The sequence below is a fragment of the Helobdella robusta genome, assembly GCF_000326865.2.
Source record: "Helobdella robusta unplaced genomic scaffold HELROscaffold_22, whole genome shotgun sequence".
NCBI lineage: Eukaryota > Metazoa > Annelida > Clitellata > Rhynchobdellida > Glossiphoniidae > Helobdella > Helobdella robusta.
The window spans coordinates 403,041-418,283 of record NW_008704170.1 but is presented as its reverse complement, the minus strand read 5'-3'; the positions used below and the strand labels follow the sequence as shown (position 1 = coordinate 418,283).

General features: G+C 33.7%; 2 protein-coding genes across 2 annotated transcripts; both read left to right on the top strand.

The window, feature by feature from the left end:
- Positions 1–4,746: 4,746 nt before the first annotated feature.
- Positions 4,747–6,753, top strand: HELRODRAFT_171875 (hypothetical protein; the record flags this gene model as incomplete). The annotated part of the gene is made up of 1 exon (XM_009018559.1): positions 4,747–6,753. The coding sequence occupies one exon, from the start codon at positions 4,747–4,749 to the stop codon at positions 6,751–6,753; it is 2,007 nt and encodes a 668-aa protein (XP_009016807.1).
- Positions 6,754–10,909: 4,156 nt separating this feature from the next.
- HELRODRAFT_121545 (hypothetical protein) lies at positions 10,910–14,865 on the top strand (the record flags this gene model as incomplete). Its single annotated transcript, XM_009018558.1, has 8 exons — positions 10,910–10,976; positions 11,193–11,260; positions 11,601–11,685; positions 12,933–13,083; positions 13,512–13,594; positions 13,733–13,873; positions 14,238–14,457; positions 14,775–14,865. Coding segments are annotated over 8 exons (906 nt in total), but the record flags the coding sequence as incomplete, so codon positions are not given.
- Positions 14,866–15,243: the final 378 nt, after the last annotated feature.

Genomic DNA, 15,243 nt, shown 5'->3' with positions numbered 1-15,243 from the left:
CAATATCGTCGAAAGATACGCCAACAACATCAACAAAACTCAATTCTTTCATTCTTCAACATAATCACAAACAAGTGACATGAACAACAATGTCATAAACTACATCAACAAAAAACATCAATAAAACACATTAACGTGACACCTAAGAACATACAAACAAACGAACGGACAACCAAACAAATAAGCAATGAAACAGAACAAAAATTTAATTTAATTAAGATATCTATGGTTGGTTGACACCAAATATGTACGTAAGTGAAGTAGGACACCTCGTTACTTACACACATGAAGTAATTTGACCTCTGGGTGTGACCCAATTTCTACACGCCTCAGCAGCCAATCAACACCCAGAGCCAGTTAACCATTCGATGAACTGACCCACAAATACAATTTAGATATAAGTTCATCCGAGTTCAAAAGGTCAGACCGCCTTTGTTCTTTGTTACTTTAAAAAATCAAATTCTTTCACAATCACCCTCTTTAATGATATGTCGCCATGTATCGACCGACAAAGACGCGAGAAAATTTGCTTCATCACCTAACTCTGGCGAATTTTTCTGCAAATTTGAATTGAAAATAAAATGGTTAAAGATGTTTAAGACTTTAAAATGGTTTGAAATACTGGGAAAGTAAAATACTTACTAGTTATTACTTAAAAACTTATTTTAATTTTAAAAATATTTATCATTTCAATGAAAATATTTTTTTAACCAATGAATTAAATAACGAACGACTGCTTGATTATAAACAGTTTGATCGGCAACCATTAAAAATGGGAAGAGATTGGCGTATAATATAAAGTGATTCATTAAGTAATGACGTAATGTGACACACACACACACACACACACACACACACACACACACACACACGCACACACCACACACACACCGCACACATACCACACACACACACGCACACACCACATACACACACACACGCACATGGGCATCTTCTATGATAGTTTAGCTGGGGTAGGAAAATCAATGCGTTTTATTGTCTTCCAGAATGCATACGTGTGTTTGCATACAAATATATACTCATCAAATATATATGGTTAATAATATAATAATAATAATAATATTAACAATAATATATTAATATTATTTTTTGTAATAGTATTAGTTGTAGTAGAAGTAGCAGTAGTAGTAGTAGCAGAAGTAGAAGCAGTAGTAATTGTAGTAGTAGTAAAAGTGTAGCGGTAGTTACTACTTCTAATATTTTTTTATTATTATTATTAAAAATTTCATTGTTTACCGCCGATTCAGATGGTCTCTCTCTCTCTTTCTTCCTCTCTCCCTATCTCTCTCTCTCTCTCTCTCTCTCTATATATATATATATATATATATATATATATATATAGCCTTAAACAATTATATTTGTATGTGGGTAAACGACGTGTTTATCTGCATTCTACACCTTCCAACAAGCAAATACGTAAAAAAAGATGAATTAATGATGAACGAACACATACAGACACATACAGAGACTAAAATACACACACACCAATACAAATACATATACACTCTCATATCATATGAACATACACACATATTATACATATGTATATTCATGGTTATACAAAATTATACATATACACACATATGTATATTCGAAAACTCATACGTCTATATACACATACGCGTATGTGAATATGTGTAGATGTGTATAGGTGTGTATGTTTATTTGTTTATTTGTGTGTGTGTGTGTGTGTGTGTGTGTGTGCGTGTTTGTATGTGTCTGTCTGTCTAAATGTATGTATGTATATAAATAATTGAGCGGTTTTAGCTCTTCAGAACTTTGAATATCAAAGAAATGTTTCGAATAGAAAAAAAATGAGATCTCAAAAAATATATGAGAATAACAGAAGTTGATGTAACATAATACGCATATTATAAAAAATAGAAACAAATAAACAAAACAATAGAACAAAAAGAATAAAAATAAAAAACCATAGGGAAAATAATAATAAAAAGAATGACCAACTTGTAATAGTGTCGTTATTATTATTGGCGTGTGTATAGGGTATGGAAAAAAAACTCATGAAGGGTAGATATTAAATCAAAATAGGAAAATCAGAAGAGAGAGAAAGAGAGAGAGAGAGAGAGAAATGGTGAAAGATGGATGAATAAGAAAGAGAATAGCAGAAAAAAAGAAGAGAGAGATAAAGATAGAGAGAGAGTTGGCTTAGAGAGAGTAAGAGACACAAATGGGATAGAGAAAACCACATTCAAGCAGTGAATGCATATCTATCTGTCGTTCGTAGGCCAGCGAGAGAGCATATTTCAATTGGAAGGCGTGGCAACTAAAAATACATCATCCCATGGCTTCCGATAGCCTGTCAGTCGGAGCATTATAACAATATTACAATATTTTTATTTATTTATTTATTTCAAAAATTTATAAAGTGCCAATTAAAAAAAAAAGAAAAAATTTCAAAAGCGCTACTTTATAGTCGAAAGAATAAACAATTGTTTGAGTACGTGTAGTACATAATAACGAACAAAAATCAAATCGAAAACAAATAAGTCTTGAGTCAATATTACAATAATAATGTAATAATAATATTATCATTATAATAATATCACATTATAATAATTAGTAGCTACTGTTGCCACTACTACTAATATTACTACTTTTGCTTTTACTACTACTACTACTACTACTACTACTACTACTACTACTACTACTACTACTACTACTACTACTACTACTGCTACTACTACTACTACTACTGCTACTACTACTACTACTTCTACTACTACTACTACCTACCTACCTACTACTGCTACAACTACTACTAAAATTAATACTTTTTCAACCCAAATTCAAAACGGGATGAAGGCTTCTAATCAATTGTTTTTGAAAAAAATTTCTTTACCCCTAGCACGGAACAAAAATACATTTAGTCAAGTCATTTTTCATTAACCCGTTCGTTCATTCATTCGTTTGCTCATTCATTCATTCGTTCGTTCATTTATTAATTCATTGATTCACTGATTCGTTTGTTCAATTTTAATTTATTTAAAAATTTAATTAAACGTTCTTCTATTCTTCCTTTGTGCTAACTTCACCTCAAATTTGTCCTAAATTCGTTTCATTTGATATGATAAAAGTCAGTGTGTATATGAAATTATTATTGCTCCTACTTTTTGGACTTAGGCCAGAATGTTCTCAAAACCAAATAAAAGATTTCAGAATCATTCTCAACTCAAGAATTCATTAAAGGCTACAGCTAAATGTTGACAAAGTAATGTGAACTTAATAACCTGATGATCAGTGAGACGTTGCAAAGTGATCTCAACCTGGCACGTGAAAAACTGCATATGACGTGCTGATTCACGCATCGAAAAGAAAGCCCTCTGAATGGAATAATAAAAATAATAAACTGGAATTAAATCATTTTTAAATTATTTGGCATTATTATTATTATTTTCATTATTGATATTTGTATTTGTCAATGTTATTAATTTTAGTTTAAAAATAATATTAAAAAAACAGTGGAGCCAAAATTCAAAGTTCAAAGTTCACACGGGTATGTTAACCAAAGAACAAATGTTCAAAATTATCAACAATAAATTAGTAAATGACACACACACACAAACAAACAAACTCAATAAACCACCAGAAATATATAACATTAAAACTTATTCATTGAAAGATAAATCGATCTTAGTAAAATTTAATAACTTGCGAAGGAAATATTTTATAACAATTTATCAGTTAGAAATACCCAGCTGGGGTGTCAAACAAGTGGAGTATAGTCACTTCAGGGATTATTTAGCCCCCTCTAATATAATCCATCATACGATTTTTACGATTGCATGACATGAATTTTAATAACAAAAATGCCTAATCTAATCTGTGGATATTCGAGAATAATTGTTTGAAATATTAAGATTTTTTATTTATTTTTTTTAAGAAATTGAAAACAATTTTCAATATTAACGCAAAGCGATGCTTTTAACGTGAATTTATTCATTAGTATATTTACAATTAAATCTCGTTGTTTTAATTTATTTGCATGTGATTTTTAAACAGGTGATTAGACTTAAATAAAGTAATTAATAATACAATACAATACAATATTTTATTTGGCCACAAAATTTGATAAAATCAAAAAATAAAAATTAAATAAAAAATGTTTAAATTTCTTGAAGAAAAATTAAATAAAAATCTTCAACCAATCATTCTCGATTTTTAATATTTAAGTCTAATCACCTGTTTAAAAATCACACGCAAATAAAATTGATTAATAATAGCCTAATGATAATACGATGAATGAGACTAGTTTGTTGTTAGTACCCAAACTGTAGGCTAGAAACAATGAGGAAAGAAGATACTAGTTGGACAAATTTATTAAACGTTCCAGAAATAATAAACTATTTAGGATTTGCAATCGTTAAATAGATAGTAAATCAATCTATTTTGTATGCTAAACTTACCACAAGCATGTTCATACACAGAGCTGTCAGTTAACATTTACGAGTGTTTGACATATTGAAATATAACAAAGAAATGCTAGTATCACATGTATCCGCATTAGATTTACATTTTTTATGGTGACCTTCAAACAAAGAAACTGAAATGATTGTAAAGTGTCATTATTAGCCGCATCGACGAATGGGTTGTGTATATAAAATTTGAGTGTTTCAAGTGAGGTGTCATTTTGGTATGAACTATCATATGTTCATTACGAATTAAAACAAATTTATTAAATTTGTCAAAAATTTTGAATTTTCGAAAATGTTTGATGAATATTATTACGGTCCTCCAACTTTTGTTTTGAAGTCTGTGAAGAAACTTCAGAGCGAAGAGCAGGCGGATGAAGTGGAGTATGAAATGGATAATGAAGATTTGCAGATCCCATCGTGTCAAAGAAGCGGTAGAAACAGACTAAAAAGATCGCTGATTTACAAAACTCACGAAGACGTTGAGATCTTCGATGACAAGAATGTCATCGTGTCTCTAAATTGGAAATCGAAACTCATTGCCAAAACGACTGCAGCCGATAGCTCCATAAGACGACGAGTGTTCAATGCATTCTACCATGGGGATAGAGAATTTACAATAAGTGATGTTGCTATGATTAAAATTAACTACTTGGCAGAATTGCCTATCAAATATCAAGAAACTAAAGAACCAAGAACTCAAATGCTTTTAAATGCTTTCGAAGTGTTTGAAACTAAGTTTGAATTTGTCTTGAAAAAACTGAACATGACAGAATTGATAAACAATTTTGTAAGATTATCTTCACCAACAAGCAACAGCAACAAAATTGGAGTCAGCAAACTTTTCCCAATCTTTAAAACAAACCCATCTAGTTATCTTGTTGCAAAACCTAGTAGAGGTCTCTACATCACATGTTTGATGCATTCATTCGATAACATCATTGTCACTGCTGACGTGTTGCTTCCGACGGTGAAAGTGGAGTGTGATGAAGTTTGGGATTTGGAGAACAATTTTTATTGGTTAATGAAAGTAGTCAGCAATTGGTCCCTCGTCAACGAGTTTAAATTAGCGCTGAAAAATGAACTTTCGATATCGAAGAAGGTGGAAAAAAATTGGAACGAGAGGAAGGACATCCTCATCCTGAGGTACGCCATTTTGAATGCAATCAGTACACTACAGGACATCATTGGGACAGAAGATTTGGGCCATCTGCACTATGAAATGATAACGGAGGGTAGCTGCACCATGTTTCTACTGGTCAACTCGGACCTTCAAAGATCAACAAAGATGTCTTCAAAAACATCTTCAATATTGTCTCTAACTTCACAATCGTCGTTTTCGTCATCCTGGCTTCCCGTAACATCACCATCATTATCGTCATCTTCTTTATCTTGGATGCCATTGCGAAAAGTTTTTTCCAACGAATACGTTGGCAGAAACATACAAGGTTGTAATTTACTAAAATTTGTTACGCTGAGAAGTTCTGATATTCTCGGGTCAAGTTTGGGAACGAGTGAGCAGCAGCAGCTGGAGCAGGGCATGTACATCGGCTACTTGAAGCTGGCATGTCGTGTACAGGGATTGGATATCCTCGTCTCCAAACAACATCTCTCAAGCCTCCCTTGCATCAAGGTCAACGGTGATGATGGTGACGATTCCGATGAAGATGTCAAGATGGTGGTGAAGTACACCAACGTGTTTGATGGTGGAGTAGGTGCTTCAATGAGAGACAACAACTTCAAAAATATATTGCACACCAAATGCCATCAGCTCATTGATACCATCGCTACTGAAACTGCTACTTCAACTGCAGCTGTTGAAGAAGAAGTTGTTGAATCTACCACTCCAGCTGCTCATCGTCTTCACAAGTTGACCTTCCCCTTAAAACATCACGTGAACATGACCTTACTCGCACCACCAGCTTCTCTCGTGTGCTCACCTCTGCAGGGCCATCTCCCCACCCCTCCGCCATCTTACACGTACCTCCCACTCAGAACTTTTGAAATGCTCCACCTCAACACCTACCAGCCACAAATCTACCGGAAGTATTGCCAGTTGTCGGTCATCTTGGATCTGGTGACAGAAGTGTGCAGACGTCGTAAGATACTTTTGGAAGCATCCGAGGAAAGCGAATCACGTGATGACCAACTGGCTGAACTGTTGGAAGTCTCCCATTCAGTACAAGGCATCCAACGAGAGATCAACGAGACCTGGACGAAGTATCGTTGGCTAGGTGACGTCATCAGTCAGGCACGTCTGACGTCATCAAATGATTTTGTTTCTTTGGAACAACTTTTTTGATTGTTGTTTTTTCTATGAAATTAAATCAAGTCAAGTTTTTTGTTTGACCGTAATTATGCAAAGGTCATATATCTGATTTTAAAGCTCCTTTTTGGCGTTTCTTTCCTGCATTCATCAAACCTCTCTCTCTCTTTCTCTCTCTCTATATATATATTTATATATACATACATATTATATATATATATATATATATATATATATATATATATATATATATATATATATATATATATATATGTACATACATATATCTTTAAATTATGTTCTTATTTATTACCGATATAATATTTTTGTATTCAATTTTCTTTTAAAAGCATTTTTTGAGGTAATGCATTTTCAAACAATATCACCCCGTCGTCAGCCGTCTTCAAATATGTATTGAAATTTAAACAACTATTTATTTAAATCAGGAAAGATTTTATAATCAAATCGAATACTTGATTTAACATGAAGTGTTCATTGTCAATATAATAAAATGATTTCAAAACAATTTTTTTATTACCTTTTTCAACTTCCTACAAAATTAAAATCAACAACTTTTAATGATAACACTATTGTTACAAATTATAAACTAGAGCGGTTGGTTGAAAGATGTGAACAGACATGTGTGTGGGTCTTAAGCATTCATCCGCTCTTTCCATATAAACCTACGTAACATTCTCTACGCGCGCCTTTTTGTGGACAGTCGATGAAACATAGAGCAGGCAAATTGATTTTAGGAAAAAATAATTTTAATAAAGATAAATAAAAATAAATCAATTAGAACCGCGTTTAAAATTAAAATAATAATAAAGTCTAATTTTTGGAGAATGTTAAAACATTAGTTTTAAATTTAGTTTAGATTAATTTGGTTTGAACTTAATTTGATTTAAAACTTGAAAAATAATTTTATTTTTTTGTTGTTGATTATTGAAGTTACAACATTGCAAAAACTATCTGTAATAGGTTAAATAAATATTAATCATCAACATCAACAAAAAGCTGTCACAGCTACATATCAATAGTCTTTACTTTTAAACAAAACCAGCAACAACATAAAAACAGTTCTTATTACAATAATAATATCAAAAATGACATCAACTGAAACAACAAATTTTGATACAACGACAACAGCAGCAATCGGATTACCAGCGATTGATAAACAACTGTAAAAATTTTACCCCAACCTAAGTGAACGCATCTGACACATCAATTTTAACACCAATATCCACAGTATTCATCTAATATATCTAACCACTAGACCCAACCACGGTATCTAACCATAATATCTAACTCCACTATCCAACTCTTGTATCCAACAACAGCAGCTAACAACAAATTACAGTAAACCTGGACAATGTTTTAGCTAATAATACCTATTATTATTCATACGATGACATAAATGATATTGTATCTATTTTCTGTCTAGTGTTTTCATATTTGCACAAGTATCATGATACAAACAATAGTTGCATTCTATAAAAGCATATCTTACTTTTTCAAAAAACCCGTACAAACAATTTAACAAAATCTGTTGTTGACACTACTTTTATAATCGCCGATGTGTTTGCCACAAAGTCCACAACAAGCGCTAATGTATCGACTGCAGCAGCCTGCTTATTTATGGCTCATGTTGTTATTTTTCGTTCTGCAAACATTTGCAAGGTGATTTAAAAATTTTGCTTTACAATTTTAATCAAAAATTTTTTTAAATTCTTTTGTTTTGGTAAATTTCACAAGTGTCCCAGTTCGATCGATCGCCTTTTTTTAAATATATAAACGATCAGAGCACCTTTGAATTTTTGAATAACCGACAGCTCCACCCACATGCGATCAAAGAGCTTCACCAGCTTCTTCCTGGGATGTAGACCACGGTGTTTAAACAACTCTGCCGGCAAACTATCCAAACCGGGTGCTTTTCCAGATGACAACCGAAATATTGCTTTATCCAGCTCCTGCAAACTAAGGGGAACTTCAAGATCATAATTGGGTTCTAAATACGGCAGCTCAAACAGGACCGCGTCATCAAAGAAGATTTTTTAATTTAGCACCCTGCAGAAATGTTCTGCCCAAAGGGCCAAAAAGCCAAGGCCACTCTTTATTGGCGACGTACAATCCCGTGAATGTACTGATATACTGCCAGAGTCACGTGAACCATATACCATCTTAAGACCTTTATAAAACAGTTTTAAATCGCAACGGCTAGCAGCCACCTGTAGTTCATCAGCCCTCGCCGTCCATCAGGACTCATTCATTCTGCGCAACCCCTCTGCAAGATACGTTGTACATTTGTGTAGGCTACCATCATTGCATCATTGCTTTTGTCATTTATCCAAGCAAGATGGGTTTTGTGCACAACATCCAGCAATCTACGAGCCTCCGTATCTCGTTCCTCAAACCAGTCCCTATGCCCACCCCGGCGCTGACCGAGCACAATTAATTTTTACATTACATACGAACGTGCGATTATGCAGTTGTGAAATTGTATGTACAAAAATTATTTTAAAAAATTATAATAATATCCAGGTACTAATAACATTTTTTATTTATTAGTAGTTAGGAGGTATTCTGGTACATGCATACCTTCGTTTTTTTTAATTCTAAACTTTTATTTATTAATTTTTGTCTGGTCACGTTCCCTTACATGCATGCATACCTTTGCAATTTTTTAATGCCTATAAACGTCATATCAATTAGTCAATCTTGTCATTAATTAATTAAATTAATTAACTAATCAATAGTTATTATGATGACGTCTACGATGACGTCAACGATGACGATGCTGATGACGTCAAAGATGACGATGATGATGATGTTGTTGATGATGATGATAATGATGGTAATAATATTGTTTTTGATGTTGATGTTTGCTATAATAATAATAATAAAGACGATGATGATGTTTCTTATGTGAAAATGATGTTGTTGACGATGATGATAATGACGATGATGATGACGACGACGAAGATGATGGTTAGTGGTTAGGTTGTACAGACGAACGGACAATTTGTGATTTGATTTAATTAATTTACAAATTAATTAATTAAGTAACAATTATTTTTTATAAACTGAGAAATAATTTTTTCAGAGCAGTTGCTGTAGTTTTGACTGTTGCTGTTATTAGCATAATCTAGTCGTTAGTCTAGACATGTCTAACTACATGACATTAACTTCAATCATGTTACATTGCATGTATTGCGTCGGTTTTTTGTCATTGAGATTAAACTTATATTTAACAATGTTAAAACAGTTACAAGCACCACACACGCACACACACACACACACACACGCACGCACAAACACACACACACGCGCACGCACACACACACAAACACACGCACATATGCCCGGTTCTATTTGATTTCCGAGCACAGACAAGCAAGAGGCGTATCTGTCGCTTTGCAGCATTTAAATTTGAAAGATAGAAAAAATTAATGTAGAATATATTAACATAGACCAGTCTTAAACAAAGTATAAGCAAATTGAATTTAATTTATTCGGGATAAAAAGTCTTAATTTAATTTAATTCTAAAGTTTATTTTGTTTGCTTCTAATCCAAGCATGATAAAAAATAATAATTTTTTACTTCACTGAAATGTCAGATAGATCAGCTGAACGACTCATTTGTAAGCCCAGATATGAGATTTTTAAATTTTGGTTTAAAAAACTTTCAACAGCAACAGCGACCATCTTAGTTATATCAGGAAAACATAGAGAGAGGTGATACTTGGACAAATATAGGCAAACAGACCAATCAGATTTTTGATCTGGTTTGCGTTCGGTCAAAATCGGATTTTCACTTTACTTTTATTTAATCCTACAATTCCATTCCATTTACTATCTGATTCTTCACTAAATGTAAGCGATGTTACTTGGAGCGTGCCATGACCGAGTCAAATTCGAACATGAAAAAAGTTGCCGGGCTATCGCTATATCATCGCCTATGATGCTTCTTTTAGCATGTATTTGCCCACGTATGTTTGTGTGTTGTTGTTGATTCCTCTGAACCACAAGAGAGTGTAATAGACCTTTTACTTTTTTTTCCATAATCACTTACAGCTTAACCGATTTTGAAAACCAAACGCAGCAATCAGTACAACCACAACAACAACAAACCATTTTCACAACACCACTACTACCACAAGAACAGCAACCACAACAACTGCCTGACCCAAATGACGTCACTGACCTACTTGACTCTCTTTTTATTGGCTACGATAAACGTCTTCGACCTAATTACAAAGGTTTGTGTTCGGATTCAAAAATGCTTTCCAATACTCTTCCAATTATTTTTCATTTTTAAATGAACGTTTTTCATTATTTTAACTAATATAAATCTGGATATAACAGGATATCACGCACACACACACACACACACACACACACATACACACACACACAAACTCTCTTTCTCTCTCTCTCTCTCTCTCTCTCTTTCTTTCTCTCTCATACACACACAGGACAGCCCGTTATTGTGGGAGTAACATTGCACATCATTAAATTCTCATCTATATCTGAAGCCAACATGGTCAATAATTAATGGATAGATGGATAGAGTGAGACGGAAGGATGGATAGATAGATGGAAGGATGTATAGATGGATGGATGGTTAAATAAATGAATGAATGAATAAATTGATAAATGAATGGATGAAATAATAAATCAGTTTGTAAATGGATAATTAAATAAATGGATGTAATAATAGATGTATGGCTGTACGTTATACACACTCGTAAATTAAAAATCGATGGATAGATATATAGTTCATTAACAAGCTCATTAACTAGTTAATTAATTAATCAATCAACTAAACAATTAATTAACTAACAAAATAATTCTGAAATAATATACTAAATTATTCTATTCAGGACTTTACCATTGAATTTTTTTTCGTACAACACTGGACTGACGACAGGCTTAAATTCGACAGTTCAACGTTCAACATCACATCACGTTAGTAATAGGATGAAAATAAAAATGAGAATACTAATAAGATATGGAGTTTTGCGTAGTAATAAAAGTAGTAGTATTAGTTTTAGTAGTAGTGATGGTAGTAGTAGTAGTGGCGGCGGTAAAACTGGTATAACATTCATGAAGACAGCTCCCCTAGCAATAAAAAAGTTTTGCAGATACGCCTGCAATAGAGCATAGGTATGTAATGTATTGCACATATAAGTATTTTTAAATAGGAAGCTGTCATCATTCATCAAAGAGGATGACGATGACGACCATACTTGCCAGCATTCGAATTTTCAAAAGCGGGACACACTGTATATTTATCTATATCATATATTTATATCATTATATATATCATTATATATATCATATATATATATATATATATCATATTTATATATATCATATATAGTGCATATATATATAATGCCCTATATATTTATATATAAATTGATTTTGGTACAATCATAATCATCATCGATATCGCAATATAGTTAAATAAATAATCTGTCGGTATTTTTCTTTGATGTCTTGTTGAAATCATAATCATCATCGAAATTGAACTAGTTGAAATGTCGGCATAGTAAAGTTTCCTTTGACGGTTTGTTAGAATCACAGCCATCACTAGAATGGCATTGAATGTTAAAAGTATGGTTTTATTGATGTAATTGAGTTAGAAACTTCAAAGAAACCATCGCTTTGTATGTTTTCGTGTGCTTCAAATTTCATCATTATATGCCAATATATATATATATATATATATATATATATATATATATATATGTGGTTCTTGGTTGAGCAAAAAGTGGGACAAATAAGCGTCCCGTGGACACTGAAGAAGAGAGACGTGGGACATTAATGGAAAAATTCGGGACTGTCCCGCCCAATTAGGGACGGTAGGGAACTATGTGACGACGACGACAATGGGGATAACAGTTTAAAGGGTGATGATGGCGATGAGTAGGGTGATGATAATAATGAAAAATGTGACGACGATGGATATAGCGATATAGATACTGATACTGAAGATACCGGTGCCTGTGAGAAAGCAGAAGATGATGTAAACAATGACGTCACCAATGATTATAATAATATTACGATGATGACAACGATGATGAATATATATAAGCTATGGTGATCAGAAGATTTGGATGTTGATGGCGTTTTTGTTGGTAATGATGATGCACCACGTGAGCAATGACAACGACGAAAATGACGTCACTGATGATGTCACCAAAATACAGACGAGTTGTACATTAGCAACGTCATGCTCGACAAACTTTGGTGGCCGGACACCTTTTTCGCCAACGCCAAAAATGCCAAATTTCACGAGGCTACAGCCAGAAACATGTTCCTCAAGTTAAGTGAGAATGGAACTGTAACACTGAGTATCAGGTGAGTACGATGACAATGAAGATACGACGATGATGACGAAGTTGATGAAGATGAACAATTTGATAATTATCATTGATATTACCTTACTTCATTCATTATCGTTAACATCGTCATCGTCTTTAGCATGTTCATGATTAACTTTACTTCAATCATCATCACACCATCGTCAGCATCACAATCATCATCATCTTCTTCTTTTTCATCATCATCTCATCGTCACAAGCCACATATGTAAAAATTATGTTGGTTAAATATAACATAGTTAATTTCGTCATTTTGTCACAATCACCGCAACAATCATCATCATTATCACATAATAATGATTTGCAGTCATCATCATCATCATCATCATCATCATCATCATGATTTTGACCTAACCTACTGACCCCTCCACCATCATCATCATCACCATCATCATCACGTGACAGACTGACCGTCGTGGTTTCGTGCATGATGGACCTCACGTACTTTCCAATGGACAAACAAATCTGCTCTCTGGTAATTGAGAGCTGTAAGTGATGATGATGATTCCTGCTACCACCATCATCATCACCATCATCACCATCATCATTACCGTCACAATCATCATCCTACAATCATCATCACCTTCACCATCACCACAATACAATCATTATCCTAATATTATCAGACGCGTATTCGACACGTCACATAGCCTACAATTGGCTGGGCAGGGCCGACCAATCGGTGACCACCAATAACAACTGCCAGATGATCGAGGCCAAGGTCATTGGTATAAAGGTCATCAATAAGACTACCATTCTTAGCACTGGTCAGTTATGAAGATGACTGAACAATGACGTAATGGCAATGATATTGATGATCATGATAATGTCGTTCATAATGATTTCAACACGCTATAAAATAAATAAAATATTCGGCAAAATTTTTTTAATATAACACCATATTCTTACAATAACATTAATAAACTACGTTTAGCTGTTTTCACTCAAAAGTGAATATGTATCAAAACGGTGGTTTAACGGTAAAGTGCCTGACAATGTTAATGCAGTGGCCGGGTTTGATTACAAAGAGATCAGCCTTTTTACTTGAATGTGTGTAAAAGTAGAAGCAAAACTGCGCAAACAATTACACACACACACACACAAAACCGCACACACAACCACACGCACAAGGTCTCTTCTCAAGCCTCTCCTGCCTCTTCTACCTGAAACGCAACCTCATCTACTACATCATCCACACCTACATGCCTTCGACGCTCATCGTCGTCTCCTCCTGGCTCAGTTTCTGGCTGCCCAAGGACGCGGGACCAGCCAGGATAGCCCTAGGGATTACCACCGTACTGACCATAACCACACTCATGTCTGCTTCAAATGCCTCTCTTCCGAAAATTAGGTGAGGTCCAATTAGTGGATAGGTAGATGGGAAAAGTGTAATTTTTTAATAAGTTAGAAAATGAATGAATGGCAGAACGAATAAATGAGTGAATGAATTAACGAATGAATAAACAAAATATTGAATGAAATAACTAAAACTTTTACTATAATATTTATTGACAAACAAAGTTCAATTTTTTATCACTGGCTTAAATACATAACAACTTGATTATTGTTTAAAAATATAATGATTTTTGTGTTTAAACAGGTCACATCATCATCTTGTTCATCACCACAAAAATTTCACTCATTTTACTCACCATTGTCACCACCCAGCTACTTAAAGAGCATCGACTTGTACACGATAACCTGTTTCCTCTTCATATTCGCCTCCATAGTTGAGTACGCCATCGTCAGTTACGTATCCAATTATCCGGTCGGTATCTGGAACCGACAGTCCAGCAAACCGCAAATAGTCGCAAAATCGAAAGCCGATTATGACGGTAATGATGAAGATAACGATGATGATGATGTTGATAACGATGGTGATGATGATGATGACGACGATAAAGATAATGATAGTAGTGATTGCTATCTAAGCGAAAATAGTTTGGATATCTCTAGGAAGTTCACTTATAGCCAAAAAAGAAAAAAGCATTTTAGGAATAATAATGATGAAAAGGAAGATGATGAGAACGAAGATGATGATGATGTCAGCCACACTTATAACAATGACGATGATATTGTCATGGATAGTAAGCATAGTCTAAATGATGATAATTACGAAAACTATGGGAATGTTACT